The following is a 20,523-nucleotide window of genomic DNA, read 5'->3' on the forward strand; positions in this document are numbered from 1 at the left end:
TTTTACTATGAATTTAGGGTGCTGATTTGGTCTGCTTGGGGAATCTAAGAATAAAGACTTGGTGGCTGAGCACTCTGCTTGCAAGTTCAGGGTATTATTAATAGACCCACCCCTTTCACATCCTCTAAGAGAACCATAGGTGCCACCTCACATCATCATGTGCTATATCACCCTGAATAAAGCTTCTTTTGCAAATTATCTCACTTTGGCATTTGAACCCAATATGATCAAAACATCTCATTTTGGCATATTGTGCTCATTTGTCTCATGTGCTCTGGGAGTAGTGGGCCTTGCAAGAATGGATTGGTTTGAGACAGAGTAAAAATGAAGGATTCTGAATATCATATCTAGTGTTCTTTCTGCCACAACTTACTGTATCGGTGTCTGAGCCAAGGAGAAGGCCTTTAGTAGGAAAAACCATTGGATATCATGAAAGTCACTGCAATACATCTAGCAGGGATCTTCAGAGGTCATTTGACCCTGTCTCTAAATAGGATGACAACAACTGTTCCAGATGGAGGGGAGTTTTTCTCAGCCCACACATACTCCTTCATAATTTTGGATGTAGAATTCTGCAATGTTTTTTTTAAATTAAATTTTAAATCAGGCAGTATACCTAAAAGAAGTACAGTGAACTATATTTTTGTGTAAGAATATTAAACAAGGAGAGACACTTAGCATGTACTTAGTATTTAGTAATCAGTTAATTTTTTTTAATTGTAATTTACCATCCAGGACTAACTGGAACTGGAGCAATATTTTCTCTAAAGACAAGATATGGCCAGTCTTCTCTGACAAATGATTAGAATGGTAGCTCCCTTTCAGATACAAGTTTCTGGTCTAAGAATAGTCCATAGGGGCATCACCAGTTCTCATCACATCAGTCACTTAACTTTGGAAGATAGGTGATGATGCACTCCTCAAGAGGAGCCTTCTTAGGTTATGGGAATTTTTTCAAGGGGAGCCTTCTTAGGTGATGGGAATTCTTACTGGTGGTTAATACCAGGGAACCAAAATTCCTGGTTTTCCTGTATACTGCAAGTCTGACTTTGAACTGCCCTGCCCATGTGCTTTCATCCACATTCACTCATAACTGATAATACAGTGTTACTGAAAGCTGTCTCTTGGAACAGGAATCTGGGGATATGGTGAGGGTGCTGGGGAGATACAAAGAGGAAGGCAGAGAATTTTGGAATTTAATTCACACTTAGGATATGTCTTAAGAATGTGAGATGAAAGGTGTTACATGATGTGTGTGCAAAAAAATTGTCAAGAAAGACACAGCTTATTCTTTCTCAGAGAAAGTCTCTTTCTCTGTGATGGGTATTCTAGGGCAATGGTCAGTCATTTATGGCTCAAATGAAATCCCCAGGGCAAGGCAGTGCTCAGGAGAGAGGCCTTTGCTTTATTACTCAAATAGATGGATTATATACTCAATGTGAGCAAAAGCCCCAAACCAGAGAGTAAGGAAGAGAGCAAATAAAAAAGGGGGAGACAAAGTTACTGATCTCAGAAAACTTAAATCAATAGTGGAGTGTGACTCCTATATAAATGAGACTGACATAAGATCATATATCCCTGCAACATAACTCTAATTGTATAGGCGAATCTTGCACATGTATTCTGAAAAGATTCTATATGACACAGAGATATTCAAGGATCTTTACAGAGCAAGAAGTCTTCCTTCCCTATCTGTGCCCATCAATATCCTACCCATCCTTCAAGCTCTAACTCAAAAGTCTCCTGTCCTGTGATTTCTTTGATTCTCCTATGGAAGATTCTTCCTACTGGAAAGTATGATATTATGGAACTTTGAAACCATCTTACTTGCTTGTAGGTATTTATGGACCCATTTGATCACTTCTATTGTATTATAAACATCTTGGAGATAAGAACAATACTTAATTATCTCTAAATAAATAATAGATGTTTCTTAAATATTGGGTGAAATCTTAAAGACATGAATGAGAAAGATTTAAGGAAAAAAGACATGAAACTTGGTGGAGAGGATGTCTATATGTGTAATAAAAACTGAAAATGTGCAGATGATATGATAGTGTACTTAGAAAATCAACTAAAAACTACTTGAAATAATTACCAACTTTAGCAAAGGTGCAGGATATAAAATAAATCCATCTAATTCATCAGCGTTTCTACATATTACCAACAAAGCCCACCAGCAAGAGATAGAATGGGAAATTCCACTTAAAATAACTGTAGGCAATATAAAATGCTTGGGAGTCTACCTGACAAGACAAACCCAATTACAAAACACTTCACAAAAATAAAATAAGATCCAAACAATTAGAAAAATATCAATTTCTCATGAGTAGACTAAGTCAATATAATAAAAATGACAATTCTACCTAAATTAATTTACTTATTCATTGCCATACTAATCAAACTACCAAAAATATTTTATAGAGCTGGAAGAACAAAATGTCAAGAATATTGAGTGAATTAATGAGAAAAAATGCAAAGGAAAGTGGCTGAACTGTAACAGAATTAAAATTATATTATAAAATGGCAATCATCAAGACTACTGGGTACTAAGAAATAGAGTGGTAGATTAATGGAGTAGATTAGGGACACAAGATATAGTAAATAGCCATAGTAACCTAGTGTTTGCTAAACCCAAAGAGCTGAGCTTTTGGGATAAGAAATCACTAACTGATAAAACCTGCTAGAAAAACTGGAAAATAGGATGGCAGAAACTAGGTACAGACCCACATCTTACACTGTATATCATCAAGATAAGGTCAGTATGGATACATGATTTGGACACAAAGGGTGATACTATAAGCAAATTAGGAGAGCAAGGAATAGTTTACCTGTTGGATCTATGGAGAATGGAAGAATTTTTTAACCAAACAAAAGATAGAAAGCATCACAAGATGTAAAAATGGATAATTTTGATTATATTAAATTTAAAAAGGTTTTATACAAACAAAACAGTGCAACCAAATTCAGAAGGAAAACACAAAGCTGGAAAAAAAAATTTACAGCATGTATCTCTGATAAAGACCTCATTTATAAAACATATAGAGAACTGAGTCATTTATAAGAATACAAATCATTTCCCAATTGATAAATGGTCAATAAACAATTTTTCAGATTTAAGATTTTTAAAACTAACTATAGTCAGATCTAAACATGCTCTAAATCATTATTAATTAGAGAAAAGCAAATTAAAACTATTATTTTACCTATCAGATTGGCTAACATGACAGAAAAGGAAAATGATAGATATTGGAGAAGATTTGGGGAAATTGAGACACTAATACATTATTAGTTGAGTTGTGAAATCATTCTGGAGAGCATTTTAGAACTATGCAATCATATTGTGCATACCGGTTGATCCAGTAATACTGATAATAGGTCTGTATTCCAAAAAGAGCATAAAAAGGGGGGAAACCTATACATAAACAAAAATATTTATTGTAGCTCTTTTTTTGTGGTAGCAAAGAATTGGAAATTGAGAGGATGCCCATCAATTGGGGAATGACTGAACAGATTGCATATATGAATGTAATAGAATGTAATTGTGCTATAAGAAATGATGAGCAGGTAAATTTCAGAAAAACCTAGAAAGATTTTCATGAACTGATGTTGAAATGAAATAAGCAGAACCAGGAGAACATTTTACATAGTAATAGTAAAACTGCAATATGATTTAAGATCCAAAGGACCCATGTTGGAAAATCCTACCCATATCCAGACAAAGAGCTGATGGTATCTGAATGCAGAACAAAGCATACTGTTTCACTTTCTTGATTTTTTCATTTTTTTCCTTTTGGTCTATTTTTTCCCCTTCACAATATGGCATGGAAATACGTTTTACATGATTGCATATATACAATCTGTATCAAATTGTGTTTCACTATAGAGAGAGTAGATGAAAGATGGGAAGAAGAAAAAATCAATGGAAGAACAATTATTAAGTGCTTACCTTGTACCAGGTAAGTTCCATAATGCAACACATTAAAAAGTGTTTTGGGTTTGTTTTCTTTTTTCTTCTTTTGGAAATGTCTGTGTCAAGACACAGTGTCTGCACTGTGCTAAATTCTGGAGACAAAAATAAGAAAAAAGAAAGATAAGTCTTTACCTTCACAGAGCTTATTATCTAGCAGAGGAAGACAAACACAAAAATTAACTGATAAAAAAGGTAAGCTAAAAAGCAAGGGTTGGGTGGCAAAGGAGCCAAAACTAAGTAGTGCATCTGGTAGGAAATGAAGGTTTCTGTACCCTTTTTAAAAGGAGGCTTTGGGAGGAAGGAATTTTATACTCCACTTTCCAGCTTTCCAATTAGAAGGAGAGAGACAACTGGGGAATACTGCCTGAGGAGGTTCTAAAAGCTGAAGTTGTCTCTGTGAGGGGGAGAAGACAAGGCAATGTTGGAGTTGAAATCAAGCAATGCAGTAGGTGGAAAATGAATCAACAATGTGACAAGCACTATGCTAGGGACTAGAGAGTCAAATTCCAAAGAGTTCTTGTCCTCAGTTTACATTCTAAAGGGGGAATAAAAATATATAGAAGAGTTATGGCAGCTAAGGGGGATTTGATGATGATAGCTAGACATTTTAAATTAGGGGAATTTTTACTCAATCAGCCTTTAGGACCAATCAACTTCAGGGCAGAAATTCTACAACTGAGTGAATTACCTTTGCAGGAAGAGGAAGAGAGAAGCAGATCCAATCAATCATTCCCAGCAAACATTTATTAAGTGCCTATCATATACAATATGTTATGCTAGGCACTGGAAAAACAAAAATTAATAGAAAGGAAAAGGAAAACAGTCCCTGCCCTTGAAAGACTTACATTCTACTAGCAGGTAATTGCATACTAGCCCACTACCAATAGGACAAGGGCTTAGAATGCTTTCATTGAATCTCATTTGGAAGTCAACTGGTCAAAGCCATATTTGAACAGGAATCACCTTTAAAGCATTACTGACAAATATCCACTGTCTATTTGAAGACATTAATTACTTCAGAATCCACAACCACTTAAAAGCAGCCTATTACATTTTGGGCAGCTCTAATTAGTTAGGAAGTTTTGTTTTTGTTTTCAATTTAAGATGAAAGCTCTCTGTGATTTCTTTCCATTACTGATAGTTCTACCCTATGGAGTTAAACAGAATTGTTCAAATATCTTCTCCAAATGACAATACTTCAAAGATCCTTTCAATTCTAAATCTGTGATTCTATGTCTCTGTCAAGTATCATTCCTTCAACTGAGTTTTGCATAATGGGGATTGTACCCCTCACAGTCTGGGCAGAAGTGCCCTTCCTGTTTCCAACTGTCTATATATGTTGCTTCTTCAGCATTGAAGAATCAGGCACTTTGGAATAATGAAGTAATCCTCTTATGATAATCTTGAGGTAGGGAATTCATTAGTTTAAAAGAGAGCCAACTTCTGATTCACTCTCTACTTCTCCCATGTGGCAAATAACTCTTTCTTTAGACTTCCCACGAGGGGGTGGAGATGATGTTCTTTCTCCCCATGTTGAAAAAAAAAAACAACAAACTTCAATCACATGGTAGCTAAAGCATGTGTGGGCTTAGGCAAGTTGAGCCTGAGCCTTTGGCTTTGAAATGCCTCTTCCATTTGGTATTTCTCTACTTAATCATAAGCCAGTAAACAGCAATACAGAGAAGGATGAATTTGAGAACTCCAGAGATATTGGCTCCCTCAGGGGGAGTTTCTGTGCTGGACAGCATCACGGATGGTCTGGTTTCCCAGAAGACTGGGACCTGAAGGGAATTGTATGGAAGGTGCAGAGCCAAAGTAAAATGGGAAGTGCCAATTTAGTAGTCCCTCAAAATATTTTGTGCTTTAATAGAATTTAGTTTTAGTTGTCTAGTAAAAGTAATTATAAACTACTATCTGTAATAAGACTGTGTAAAGCGTTTTGTTTTTAGTATTTCTTTTTAAGTGGAGGAAATATGTGGCTTATATATATATATATATATATATATATATATAATGTAGAGGAGAGTGGTCCCACTCTGTATATGTATATAATGAATATTATATACTATATATATAATACATTGAGTAGCCTTCTACTTCCTATTTTGGGGAAGTAGCCATGAGCCAAAACTTAAGCAAGCAATATGTCATTTTCCTTGAAGTTCTGGAATTTAATATAAGAAGCCAAAAAGTGTATGGGATTTGTGGGGGGGGGGGAGAAGAGAAGAAGACTAATTCCTCCAATTGGAGCTCAATCTCCCTCCTAGGTCTGAACTGAATCAGTGAACAGAGGAACCCTAGAAGAGGAGAGGGCAAGGTGCCCCAGCCTCTTGGGTTAAGCAATAGTTTTTGTTGTTACATATGTTTGAACATTCTAATCAACTACTCTTACTGCATTGTATGCTTGTCCTTTCTAAGCTATGTCCTTTACTTTCCTTAACATTGACCAAAACTTTCCCCAAGTTTGTGTTTTAAGACTTCCTTTTTTTGTCTTTCTCTTTTCCTTTTCCTTTTCCTCTTCCCTTTCCTATTGTTGTCTCCTACTAGACTGTTTACTGGTAGTTGTCTATGTGATGTGATGCCCTGAGGAGATAACCTGTGAGCAGATCTTACTGTCCTTTCTTTTCAATACAATTTTTAAAAGAATCTTCTAGTTACTGATTGATACCAGGCAAAAAATTGATTGTTAGTTGTATAAATGTGGCAATTCATTACTTCTGCCATCTACTAATAGAAAGAGCAAAGATTTTACAATCAGGAGTTCTAGATTCTTTACTTTTTTTGAAGCTTATTTGGTACAGGAAAATTCTTGGGGGGAGGGGGAGTCAGAGATTAGAGAAAACTTTGTATGACCTTGAAGGTCAGGCTTTATTCTATTTCATTTCTCCCTCAGAGTTGTCTAGTACTCTTAGGAGAACTGGGGGGCTATCTACATACTTTCTCTATAAAGAATTCCAGTTCTTGCCCACATTATTTCCTCAATTGTAGGGAATGGTACCCTGACCTCAGTTCCAATAGGCACTAACAGTCAGATTAACTTTTACACAGAAATATTTAGTTCAAAAGTTAATCACAAATATATAAACTTACTCCCCTAAACATGAAGTCAAATCCTCCTGCATTTTTTTCTTCACTTCAGTTTCTGGGGAGGGAGAGAGCATTATGTTCATACCTTGGCTCTGTTCCTAAGAAGCACAGTCTCACAAGTCCAACATTCCTCTCTTCTCTTCCTCCAACCCCCACTTGAGTGTCAGTCACCCTGGCTTCTTAGAAGTTCCATGCTAGGCTGGCTAGTGGGACCACTCTCCTCTAGTCCTAACTCCAACCTTGTCATGACTCATTCTCCAGAATCTTATGGGAATTACATTGGCACCTGAAATTGAGGAGGGTAAAAAAAACAGAACAGAAACAAACAGCCCTAGACTCATTTCTGAGAGTTGGGGTTAAAGGAGAAGGAGCAAGGGAAAGAAATTCTTCTTTCAGGTTCACTTCATGGAATTCTCACTGCAGGTAAACTAGGATCTTCACTTTCTAAATGCATCAGATAAGAGTTGCTAAAAAAAATGCCTGGTAGAAAGAGTGAATAGCTCAGTATTTCCAATTTAAAAGATTCATCCAGTAATCAAACAAGGCATCTTTCATCCATATGAAACTCTCCATAAGAGAGTTGACATGTTAGGTAAACTGGATATGCTCAAATGACCCCTCAAGAGTATTTCCATGACAGAGAACTGAGTTAAATTTTTAAAAAAACAAACCTTTCCCCAATTGACAAATGGTCAAAGGATAGGCAAAGGCAATTTACAGATGAGAAAATCAAAGCAATCCATAGTTGTAGTAAAAATTGTTCTAAATAATTAATTAGTAGAAAAATGCTAATTAAAGAATCTCTGAGGTACCACCTCACACCTCTCAGATTGGCCAATATGACCAGAAAGGACAGTGATCAGTGTTGGAAGGGATGTGGGAAATATGGACACTAATACATTTTGGTGGGGCTGTGAACTCATCCAACCTTTCTGGAGAACAATTTGGAACTACACCCAAAGGGTAACAAAAATGTGCATACCCTTTGGTCCAGCAATACCATTACTGGATCTATACCCTGAAGAGCTTATAAAAAAAGGGTAAAACATCATTTGTACAAAAATATTTATAGCAGCCCTGTTTGTGGTGGCAAAGAATTGGAAATCAAGTGAATGTCCATCAATTGGGGAATGGCTTAGCAAACTGTGGTATATGTATGTGATGGAACACTATTGTTCTATTAGAAACCAGGAGGGATGGGAATTCAAGGAAGCCTGGAAGGATTTGCATGAACTGATGCTGAGCAAGATGAGGAGAACCAGAAGAACAGCAACATGGAGGTGATGATCAACCTTAATGGACTTGCTCATTCCATCAGTGCAACAATCAGGCACAATTTTGGGTATCTGCAATGGAGAATACCATCTGTGTCCAGGGAAAGAAATGTGGAGTTTGAACAAAGACCAAAGACTATATTACCTTTAATTTAAAAGAAAACATTATCTTATTATGTACTTTTGCTATCTCTTATACTTTATTTTTCTTCCTTAAGGATATGATTTATCTTTCATCACATTCAGCTTAGATCAATGTGTATCATGGAAACAATGTAAAAACTAACAGACTGCTTTCTGTGGGGGTTGGGGGAAGGGAAGCTAGATTAGGGGAAAAATTGTAAAATTCAAAATAAATAATTTTTTTAAAAATAGTATTTCCATGTTAGGAAAATTGGGGTATGCTTGGAAAAGTCTAAGTGACATTTTACTACTCAAAACTTCAGTTTCCCTATCTTTTATAGAGTACATATTCTATCACATTTTCATTGTTGATGAGAGGGCAACTCTCATTTCACAATGAGGTGGTATAGAGGATTGAAGTTAGGACTGGAGTTCAAATGTGACCTCAGACACTTGACTCTTACTAACTGTGTGACCTTGGGCAAATCACTTAACCCTGATTGCCTTGCATCCAGGGTCATCTCCAATTGTCCTGATTCATATCTGGCTACTGGACTCAGATGGTTCTGGAGGAGTAAATGAGGCTGATGATTTAGCACAACATCCCCTCTCTCAAATCCAATTCATGTGTTTGTCATGGCATCACCTCCCTGATGTCATGGTCTTCTTCAAAATGAAGGACAAACATTATTATCCACATTGTTGATGTGAGGAAAATAATGCTTTGTAAAGCATAAAATTCTTTATGTGTTTTATTCTCATGAATAATTATCATGAGTGTTTCATGGTTCAAAAAATTACAGAATCTTTGAGAGGAAGTTTCAGATATTCTCTAGTCAAACCAGAGAACAAAAATTTGGCCATCACCCTAAAATGATTATCTAGCTTCCACTTGAGGATATCTGACTTTGGAGAACCTCCAAACTTTGGAGGAAAAACACCACTCCTGGAAAAAGTTTTTTCTTATGTTGAGCTGAAATCTATATCTTGGCAATTCCTACAGAGACTTCTGGCTTCTGGGTCATCAAATATTTAGAGAGCTATCATCTCTCCCTTGAGCTTTCTGTTCTCCTTTAGTTCACAAATATTTATTAAGTATCTACTATATTCAAGGCACAATGGCTGTCTGCTGGGGATACAAAGATGTCTGCTATGAAGAAACCTATACTGCATTGATGTGATGCAGTATGTACATAAATAAATACAAAATATATATAAAGTAAATGCAAGGTAATTTGAGGCAGAAGGTAGAGGAAGAAGGAAAGACACTAACAGATAAAACAAGAATCACTGGTGTGTGTGTATATGTATATATATATATATATATATATGAATTCCACAAAACTCTGAAATTCTTTGCTTAGATTGGGTGAGAGGAGGAAATCATAATTATGCAAATGTGAATCTAGTCTTCATCAGACATCTAGGTGGCTAGGCAGCACAGTGGATAAAGTGCTGAACCTGGAGTCATGAAGATGTGAATTCAAATTCAGTCTCACAGGCTTACTAGTTGTGTGGTCCTAGACAAGTCACTTAACCTGTTTGCATCAGTTTTCACAAATGTAAAATGAATATAATGAGGTAATATTAGTAAAGCACAGTACCAAGTACTTCATAGATGCCATATAAATGATTATTCCCTTCCCTTTATCATTGTGTTCTCTATGAGGAACCATAAATCAAATCTAAAGTTGCATAATTAGGACAAAACAGCAAAGTTAATAATTAGAAAATAGTCCCCCCTTGCTCCCTCCCCATAGCCCCAATTCCCATTCCTTTACTCAAATACAAAGAAATACAATTTTCCGCAGACTCCAAAATGACTGATGGGGAGGAAATGATGTCTGGAGAAACTCCAGAAGTGTCAAGAATACCTCCCATAGATCAATCTCTCAGCAACCAGAGGTGCATAGCTCCACCCTCAAAATTCCTGATCCAGTCTTTGAAACTATCACTTACTGTTCCTCTGTTAAGCTGATGCTGTTCTATATTACTCTGTTGCCTCTTCTCCACTGAGATGCTAGAATCATTTGCTGGTGGCTGACTTCTCTTTCAAAGACAATATTGTAACACCTATGTGAGACTACCAAGTCAATGTGTCTGAGGTTGATCAACCCATTTTTTTTGACTCTTTTTAGTGAGGGACATAGTAACATCCAAATGAAACCCAAAAGGGCCTCTGAAATCAGTCTCTTCCCTTTTTTTCCCTGGTAATCTTTCTTCCCTCAAGGAGCAGTTTACTAGTATGCCAAATATTCAGATTGTGAAAAGTAAATTCCTTTCAATTCAACTAGTACCGAGCCCTTGTAAATTAGGCTGAAGTGTCTATAAATCTCCAGGATGCATTTAGTAGCAAAATTGATGGGGGAATATTACTAACATGTGAGCCAAGATCCCAGTCCCCCCTTTACTAGTTCTTTCAACCTTCCTGGACTCCTTGCTTGGAGGGAATTTACAACTAGTTTTTCAACTATAGTCATAGTTTCTCTATAACAACAGATTCTCTTTAAGAATTGTTATGGGGGGCGGCTAGGTGGTGCAGTGGATAGAGCACCAGCCCTGGAGTCAGGAGTACTTGAGTTCAAATCCAGCCTCAGACACTTAATAATTACCTAGCTGTGTGGCCTTGGGCACTTAACCCCATTGCCTTGCAAAATCCTAAAAAAAAAAAAGAATTGTTATGGACAAAAATTTAATCATCATCAATAAAGCCTCTCTGAACTTAGCTAGCAAAGTTTTCAGTGTACATACTGTCTACAAAGTCTATTCAATTAGATTGATGAAACCTAAAAGAGCTAGTGATGAATGAATAAATGAATGAATGAATGAATGAATGGGTGATACAGGTCCTGCCCACAAGGAGATTACATCCTTTTTTTTTTTTGTGAAGCATTGGTGTGAACTGACCTGCCCAAGGTCCCACAGCTAATAAGTATCAAGTCTGAGGAAATTACATTCTTAAAGTAAGAAACTTTTGTTTTTGTATTTGTATTTTGAGCATTAAACCCTGTGTCTAGCACACAGTAATGTTTAGCAAATACTTTTTCTTTCATTCTCTTTTATCTTTATAGTTTAATAGTATTTAAGTTGACAATTGCATGTGAAGATTTTTAGCATTCATTCCTTACAAGATTTTGTGTTTCAAATTTTTCTCACTCCCTCCCTTCTCTGCTGTCTTCCTAAAATGGTAGACCGTTAGATACAGGTTATACATGTGCTATCAAGTAAAACATATTTCCACATTATGCATAGTTATGAAAAAAGAAACAGATCAAAAGGGGAAAAAACATGAAAAAGAATAAAGTGAAAAAGTATGCTTCAAACTGCATTCAGTGTTTATCAATTCTTTATCTGAATGTGGATAGTATTTTCCTTCCTGAGTCCTTTATACTTATTTTGTATCATTTTGTTGCTGAGAAGAGCTGAGTAGTTCACAGCTGATCATCACACTATCTTACTGATACTGCGTATATTTTCCTTTGCATCAATTTGTGCAAGTCATTTTAGATTTTTCTAAAATCTACCTGTTAGTCAAGTTTTATTGCACAATAGTATTGTTTTACCTTCATATATCACAGCTTGCTCAAATATCCCTTCAATTTAAAATATTTTGTCACCATTAAAAAGAGTTGCTATAAATATTTTTGCACATGTAGGTCCTTTCCCCTTTTCTATGATCTTTTTGGGATCCAGTCTTAGTAGTAGTAGTGTTGCTGAATCAAAGTATGCATAGTTTGGTTGCCCTTTAGGCATAGTTCCAAATTGCTCTCCATTATGGTTGGATCACTTCACAAATCCACCAACAATCTATTAGAGTTCAAATTTTCCCACATCTTCAACATTCATCAATTTTTTTGTTATATTAGTCAAATTGATAGATATGGGTGATACCTCAGAGTTTTTTAAATTTGCATTTCTCTAATTAAAAACTATTTAGAGCACTTTCTTCATTTGCCTATGGATAGCTTTGATTTCTTCATCTGAAAACTGCCTTTTCATATCCTTTGATCATTGGGGAACACTTTGTATTCTTATAAATTTGACTCAGTTCTCTAAATATCTGAGAAATAAGATCTTTATCAGACACTTAAGGTTGCTTTGCTTCTAATCTTGATTGCATTGTTTTGTTTGTTCAAAATCTTTAAAATGAAATATAATCAAAATAATCTATTTTACATTTTGTGATGCTCTCTTTTCTCTTGTTTGGTCATGAACCTGTAACTCACTTAATTTTCCCTTTAAGAATTTGGCTGCTTGGGGGCAGTGGATAGAGCACTGGCCCTGGAGTCAGGAGGACCCAAGTTCAAATCCAATCTCAGACACGGAATACCTGTGTGATCTTGGGCAAGTCACTTAATCCCATTGCTTTGTGAAAACAACAACATAAAAAAGAATTTGGATGCTATACCACTTGGTGCATATATGTTTAGTATTTCATTGTCTATGTACCTTTTAGTAAGACTTCTTAACTCTTAGTTTTTGCTTTTGCTTTGTTTCTCAAAGATCAGGATTTCTATCCCCACTTAATTTTTTTTTATTTCAGCTGAAGAATAATAATTTTTGCTCTAGCTCCTTCCTTTACTCACTGCATAAGATTCTGTTTTTTGATCCACTCTGCTATCCATATCTTTAAGTGAGACTTCATGCCATGCACATTTTATGATCACTGAGTATTTCTATCCTGTTCTGCTTCCCCTCTCTGCCACCTTTACTTAATCTCCCCCTTCCTATTTTCCTGTCCAGTAACATATATTTCTATATTCAACTATTTGTGCATATTATTCCTTAAGTCAATTCTGATGAGAGTAAGCAATGCTCATCTCCCACCCTCCCAATTTCCCCTCCACTGTAATAGATCTTTCAAGTTATTTCATATAAAATAATGTACCTCATTCTACCTCTCCCTTCCTTTTAAACCCATTGAACTCCTCTTTCTCATCACACTTATTTTTTATGTCTCAAAATTCATCTAATACCCATACCCTCTATCTATGTATATTCCTTCTAGTTATACTGTTAGTTGTACAATTTTTCCATTTTTAAAAATATATATTTATTTAAGGCAATGGGGTTAAATGACTTGCCTGAGGTCACACAGCTAGGTAATTATTGTCTGAGGCTGGATTTGAACTCAGATCCTCTTGACTCCAGGGCCGGTGCTATATGCACTGTGCCACCTAGCTGCCCCCTAGCTGTACAATTTTTAAGAATTATAAGTATCATCTTCCCATGTGGGAACAGTTCAGTTCCATTAATCGTTTACATTTTCTTTCCCCTTTTTATCATTTTAGGCTTCTGTTAGGTCTTGATATTGGAGACCAGATATTTTTTGTTCAATTCTGGTCTTATGGAAACTTGAAATCTTTCTATTCCTTTGAATGACCATTTTCCCTTTGGAATATTTTGCTTAATTTTGCTGGTCAGGTGCCTTCCATATGTCATGTTCCATATTTCTGATTCTTTAATAGTTGCAGCTGCTAAATCTTATATAATACTGATTGCGTTTGAATTGTTTATTCCTGGCCACTTGTAGTATTTTTACCTTGGTCTCATAGTTCTTTAACTTGGCTAAAATATTTCTTTGAGTTTTTATTTGGGGATCTATTTCCTGAGATGACTGATTGGTGCATTCTTTCAATACCTAATTTGCTTTCTGGTTCCAGGATATCAGGACAGTTTTCCTTGGTAATTTCTTGAAAGATAAGTCCCATTTCTCCTTTTGATTATGGCTTCCAGGTGATTTGATTCTTCTGAGATTAACTCGTTGGTATTGCTGACTCCAAGGCCAGTGCTTTATCTCCTGTGCCACCTAGCTGAGCCAATTATCTCTCTTGGATCTATTTTCCAGGTCTGTTGTTTTTCCAATGAAGTATTTTACATTTTCTTTTATCTATCATTCTTTTGAATTTGTTTGATTGATTCTTTTTTTTTTTTTTGGCAAGGCAATGGGGTTATATGACTTGCCCAAGGCCACACAGCTAGGTAATTATTAAGTGTCTGACTCCACATTTGAATTCAGGTGCTTCTGACTCTGGGGCCAATGCTTTATCCATTTAGCTGTTCTCTGTTTGATTGATCCTTGATGGGGTCACTAACTTCCACTTGCCCAATTTAAACTTTTAAGGAATTGTTTTCCTTAGTTAACTTTTGTGCTTCTTTTTCAATTTGGTCAATTTTACTTTTTAAGAATTTTTCCTAATTGAATTTTTGTAGCTCCTTTTCCATTTGGCAAATTCTGCTTTTTTAAGGAGTTATCTTATTCCAAACTCTTTACTCTTTTTTTCCTTGACTCTTACATCACTTTCATTTATTTTTTTGATTTTTTTTCTACCTCTCATATAATTTTAAAACATCTTTTTGAGCTCTTCCATGAGTTTTTTTCTGGATTTGAGTCCACATTCATTTTTCTTTGGGGTTTTGCTCATAGGTCTTTTGACATTGATGTCCTCTCCTGAGTTTGTGTCTTGTTTTTAATCTGTAACCATAATAACATTCTGTGGTCAGATTCTTGTTTTGTTAGTTTTGTTCATCTTTTGGGGGACCTTTTTCCTTTCACTTAAATTTGAACTCTGTTCAGGAGTGATTGTAGGCCCTGGCTTTTTACCTGGTGCTGCATTGATGTTGCCCTGAAACAATTATCCTTTTTCACTTGGTACTGTGCTGAGGAAGTAGGGTGGGAATTAGTTGTTGCTGCTGGAGCCTGTATGGGTCTGAGTGTGCTAGTTGTAGTTCTAGAGGTAATGTCTGTTATGTGCTGAGGCTGGTGAAGTGTTTTGGCATTTCCATAGGGATATACTGAAGCATATGGCTTCTGGCTTCCAGGGGCTCTCTGTATGCCTGGGGCTTTGCTCGTTTATTTATTCATATAGAGGCATATATAGGAGAGTGGTGACTGGTCAGTCAAGAATAATCCAAAACCTTTAAAAAAAGGGGTTTTTTTAAGTAAAATTTTTGGCATTTGGCAGAGTGGAGAGCTAAAAAATTTGTGACAACTTTTCCCTCAGTCTTTAGGAGTTTTACATTTTATAGAATACAAACAAGGATGAAATGGCAAGTAACTGAATGGCCTACATTAGGTAGTCTCCAAAAAGGAATAGTTTCCAGATGAGCAATTTGGTTGTCTTATCCAAGATATTCAATAAATATTCAATAAAATTTGGGCAAAGTCAAGACACAAGCTTTTGGATAAGGCCCCAGCACAAGGCATATTTCTTGTCTTGGTGGTATATTTCTTGAAGCAATAACTAGCTCCCCTGAGAATTTCTAGGGGTAAGTATTATCTACACATTCTGCACATCCTGTGTTAAGCAATATCTACATACATAAAGCTAGATTCAAACAATATTATGAATAATAAAGTTTTCCCATGCCAGAGAAAGGAGTTTTGGCCTGGAGAGTTGATCCAAAAGGTAGACAGTTCACATTTCCTTTCTTGAAGCAATATGAATATCAATTTGATTATTTTTTCCTAGAAAAGGAAGTGTAATGCAAGCAGAAGGGCAGATTGCAAGATGTTCTGGGTGGACAGTTGGAAGGAATGTGAAGCATGATCCTTTTCTCAGATCAGCTAAATATAGTGGGCTATGTGAGTTAGCATATCTTCACTAAACAAGATCACTCAACCTCTGGGGAGGTGCTCCCAAACTGAAAACATTAACTATCCCTGGGACTAGGGTAAGATTTCAAGTACTCCACTCTTACAGTGTTGGTTGATTCCACAACAATACCTTGGAGAGAGATTTTACTAGAGGTTGAATGAATATCAAGCACCCAGCAAGGAAAAAAAAATTTACTTTGATGACCTCCTAGAAAAGTTCTAGGTTGTCCTAGACACATGTGTAGTCAACAAATTGTTAAATACTTGTTGAATTTAAATATGAGAATGAAAGACATTTGATAATGAATAAAATGCTGAACAAGAAAATGTGAGTTCAAATCTTATTTCTGACACTCTGATAATACATTTAACTTCTTAGTGCCTCAAACAACTCCCTGGAATTTAATAGTTGGGTAACATCTAATGGAGAGAGTTCATACATTGGGGTTTCCTCAGTTTTATGTAATCACAGATTTCATCAAGTATAGACCTGATGTTTTGCTATGCCTTTACTTCTAGAAAGAAGTCTCATTTTCCTTGACTGTGATTGGATTAGATTAGACTTTTCAATGTTCCTTTCAAACTGAAATATTCTAAAAGAGATACTCTCTACTATCAAAGAACTCTTAATCATGAGTGGAAAGTGAATTAAATTGAGAATGGAGGAATCTAGATACTATTACTAGCTTTATCACAGTGGCCTTTGACAAGATGCTTCACCCATCTCTGTTTCCTCATCCATAAAATGAAAAAATTTGAATTAACTAAGTAATTTTCTAATTCTAATTCTAATATTCTAAGAAGACTAGAGTCAATCTACTGTCGTGCAAAATAGGACAGAGGTATCACTTTGCCTCTTGTAACAGGCATATATAGCTGTAGGACAGATATTGGTTTAAGGTTTTCCTTCATTTTATTATTTGTTCCTTCTCATTAGTAATAAAATGTTCACAAAATTTTGAAGAAAGAAGAGGGATATTTGAAGTTTAATTCTGAAAAGAATATTATCAAAGTTTAAGAAGAAAAATCTGAGGGGAAGTTTAATATAACCTTCAATTCTTAGGAAAGGTATAGAAGAATTTTATCCTTATTAGCAGAAAATACAGCAAGAGAAAATTAATTCAAATCCGTGTGTGTGTGTGTGTGTGTGTGTGTGTGTGTGTGTGTGTGTGTGTGTGTGTTAGAGTGGGGGAAGGAAAAGGGGACAAATTAAGATAGATATCATCAAGAAGTCCCCAAAGTATGGGTTATTAAGCACTGAAACAACTAACCATAACAAAGAATTGGATTTCCTTTCCTGGAAGGTTCTTAAGATATCTGTGATGATACACAAAAAGCTAACCTTAGCACTAGGGATCCAATAGGGTGACAATATGGTTCATCTCTCCTTCCTCTCATTTTATACCGTTCTCCTTTCACTCACTCCATCTTTTCTTTTCCATTCTATCATTTTAATTGCCTTTCCTCTTAAAGTCCTTTTTCTCTTCCCCCCCCCCCTTTCATCTCCTTTTAGTCCCCTATTACTTTCTCCAAATCTCTTTTTCTTTCCTTTACTTCCTTTCCCTCCTTTTCTCTCCTTAGGTCTATACGAGCCTGATTCACCTTTAGATCAAATATTTCTCTGTAAATTCTCTGGGTTTCCTCTTTCCTTTTCCTTCCTTTCCCTTTCCAGCTTTGCCCTCCAGAAAGCCTATCCTCCTCAGAGAGATGGGTGGGTTTGGGACTGGAGCCCCGCCCCTTTCGTGTGTGTGTGTGTGTGTGTGTGTGTGTGTGTGTGTGTGTGTGTGTGTGTGTGTGTGTGTGTGAGAGAGAGAGAGAGAGAGAGAGAGAGAGAGAGAGAGAGTGTCCATGACGCGGCAGTTGGAGGGAGGGAGGGAGGAAGGACAGGGAGGGGAGGGGCGCATTCCACCCGGGCTCCTCGGCTCCCCGCACTCCTTCGCTCTCCACCGCCACCGAGGCGCAGGCTGGGCGCAGGCGGTGGCGGGCCGGCATGGAGAGCCTGCTGGAGAACCCGGTGCGTGCTGTCCTCTATCTAAAAGAGCTCACGGCCATCGTGCAGAACCAGCAAAGCCTCATCCACACCCAGCGCCAGCGCATAGACGAACTGGAAAAGCGGCTGGACGAGTTGAGCGCGGAGAACCGCAGCCTTTGGGAACAGCAACAGCTTCTGCAAAACCATCCTCCGCCGGGTCTGGTTGCCCAGGCGCAAGCACCGCTCCAGGCTGCCCAGGGTTCTGCTACGGCCAGTTCCTCAGAGCCTCCTCAGAACCAGGGACAGCTCTCTACCATCGCCCAGCTGCCACCGCTGGCCGTGGCTGCACCGCCGCAGCAGCCGCCGCCGCCGCCGCCGCAGCAGCAGCCGACTCAGCACCACGGACAGCTCACAGCACAGCCCCAGCCCGGCCCCAGCAGAGCCTTAGCACCCCAAACACCCCACCAGCATACCGCGGTCTCCGGAGCCGCTGCCGATAAGGAGAAGGAGCGCCCCCCTTGTTGCGCTGCTGCTGGAACCCTCCTCCCCCACAAACCCCCTGCCGCCCTCGGCAAGGGCGTCCTAGGCAGGAGACCTGAGTGAGTGGAGAAGAGGGCACCAGGGCCATGGGGTGGGGGACAGTATGAAGAAGGAGAGTTAAGGGGGAAAACTGGAGGGGGGCAGTGAAGAAAATGGATAGCTTAGCGAGGGGAAATTGGAAACCGAGGAGAAATTTGAAGTGAAGGGGGGAAATGAGTATTTGGTGGTTGATGTAGGTAGGAGTGTCTCAAGGGGATTTGGGGTGAAGAAGAAAGATGTTAGTGTTTGAAAGAATTGTAGCGATTAGTATTATATTAAGTTGAGGTGAGGGGAATGAAAGGCGAAATGGTAAAGTCATCGGTGCTTTAACTGTATGGAGAGATGATTGGGTTGAAGGGACAATATTGATTCTGTAGTTGGCAAAAGATAAGGGGTAGTTGAGGGTCATAATCTTGGAGAAAAAGGATCAATGTTAAGGGATGTAGTACTTTGGCAGAAAGATTTAGAAGGATGTTGGGACCATAAAGCAATCTGATTGTGAGAAGGGTTTCTGGTGAAGAGGTAAAGAGGAGAATATCAGTAGGGAAGGAAAGTACTGGGACTTTATGGGGAATTGGGACATAATGGGGAATGGGATAAAGATAGGGAAGGATATTAGAAGAGAAAAAAGAAATCATAAGCAAGCAAGAAGAATGAACTAAGGTAAAGGAGTCGGGAACAGTGGAAAATGAAGGAAGCTGGCAGAAATGCTTCCAGAAGGGGGAAAAAAAAGAAAAATTTAACTTTCATATTGATACAGGGAGAGCAGGGAACTAATCCAAAGGGAAGTTAAATCCTTCCCCTCACTGTTGGCACCTTGCCCCCTGAAAAAACCAATAGCCATCAAAAGAAGCTAAAGAAAATCAGCTCACCAAGCCATTTGTAAAGCTATGTTCTAGTTTAGCCTATTATTGCCAGCCCAGGGAGCCTCCCTTTGCTGATGAGGTAAAGATGTTGAGGGAGATATTTGACAAATAAGGTTGACTTTGGTTAGGGTTAGCTGTATAGTTGGCAGCTACAAATCCTGGGTTCCTCAACTTGAATTTTCAGAGTACACAGGTGATCTCAGAGAGGAAAGTAATGAAGATTCCCAATTCTTTCTCTGTTCCATTCAAGGTATCTGGGAACTTCTCCAACATTCCCCTTAGGAAAGATGTGAGAAAAAGAACCAATTTATTTTCTCTCTACTGATCTAGGCAATGGGAAGACTTTGTGGAAGACCACAAACTTATCATTTGATCTTAGTTGGTAGTAGTACTGAGGAAGTTTATGTACTTGTGGGGGGGGCATCAGGGAAGAGAGACAGTAATTCCATTTGTGTTCTGATTAAATTCAGTCACTCCCAGGAGAATTTGGGAGACTTGATGTGTTTTTTCTTGTCTATCTTACTCTAAAGTTAGGGCAGTTAGGTATCCCACAGAATCATTGCATTACAGAATATCAGAAATGAAAAGGAAATCAGAAATCATTTAGTTCTACTCTATTTTATAGATGAGGAAGCTCAGGACTTGAGAAGCTAAAGAAGTTGCCAAAGTTTACATAGTTAATAAATAATGGCATCAAGATTCCAACCCAGATCTTTCTTTATTAAATTCATGGATTCACTCTAGATCCAAAGGATAGGAACAATAAAAGGAAGACCTTTTTAGAAGTAGTTAGTATTAAGGAGTAATGGGATAAAGGCAGGTCAATGTAAGTTATCCTTAGGCCCCAAAATGATGGAAAATAAAGGAAAAATAAGAAAGGTGAAATAGGAGAGGGAGAAAGGGAGAACATGACATGAAAAGGGAAGTTTGCAGTTGTGGAGGACACCACTTTGGGACAGCTCTAATTTTTAGGAAATTTTCCTTTACATTGAGTTAAAAATCTATTCCTTTCAACTTGTGATAATTTCTCCGAGCCTCCTGGCCTAACACTT

General features: G+C 37.5%; 1 protein-coding gene across 1 annotated transcript in view; it reads left to right on the forward strand.

Moving 5' to 3' along the window:
* The first annotated feature begins 18,029 nt into the window (after positions 1-18,029).
* IQSEC3 (IQ motif and Sec7 domain ArfGEF 3) overlaps positions 18,030-20,523 on the forward strand; it is a 143,713-nt gene continuing 141,219 nt past the window's right edge. The window contains exon 1 of the mRNA XM_074195192.1: positions 18,030-18,625. Within this exon, the coding sequence (XP_074051293.1) occupies positions 18,045-18,625 (581 nt within the window). The 5' untranslated portion in view covers positions 18,030-18,044. The remainder of the gene's footprint in view (positions 18,626-20,523) is intronic.

Source organism: Macrotis lagotis, chromosome 7 (genome assembly GCF_037893015.1).
Source record: "Macrotis lagotis isolate mMagLag1 chromosome 7, bilby.v1.9.chrom.fasta, whole genome shotgun sequence".
Taxonomy (NCBI): Eukaryota; Metazoa; Chordata; class Mammalia; order Peramelemorphia; family Peramelidae; genus Macrotis; species Macrotis lagotis.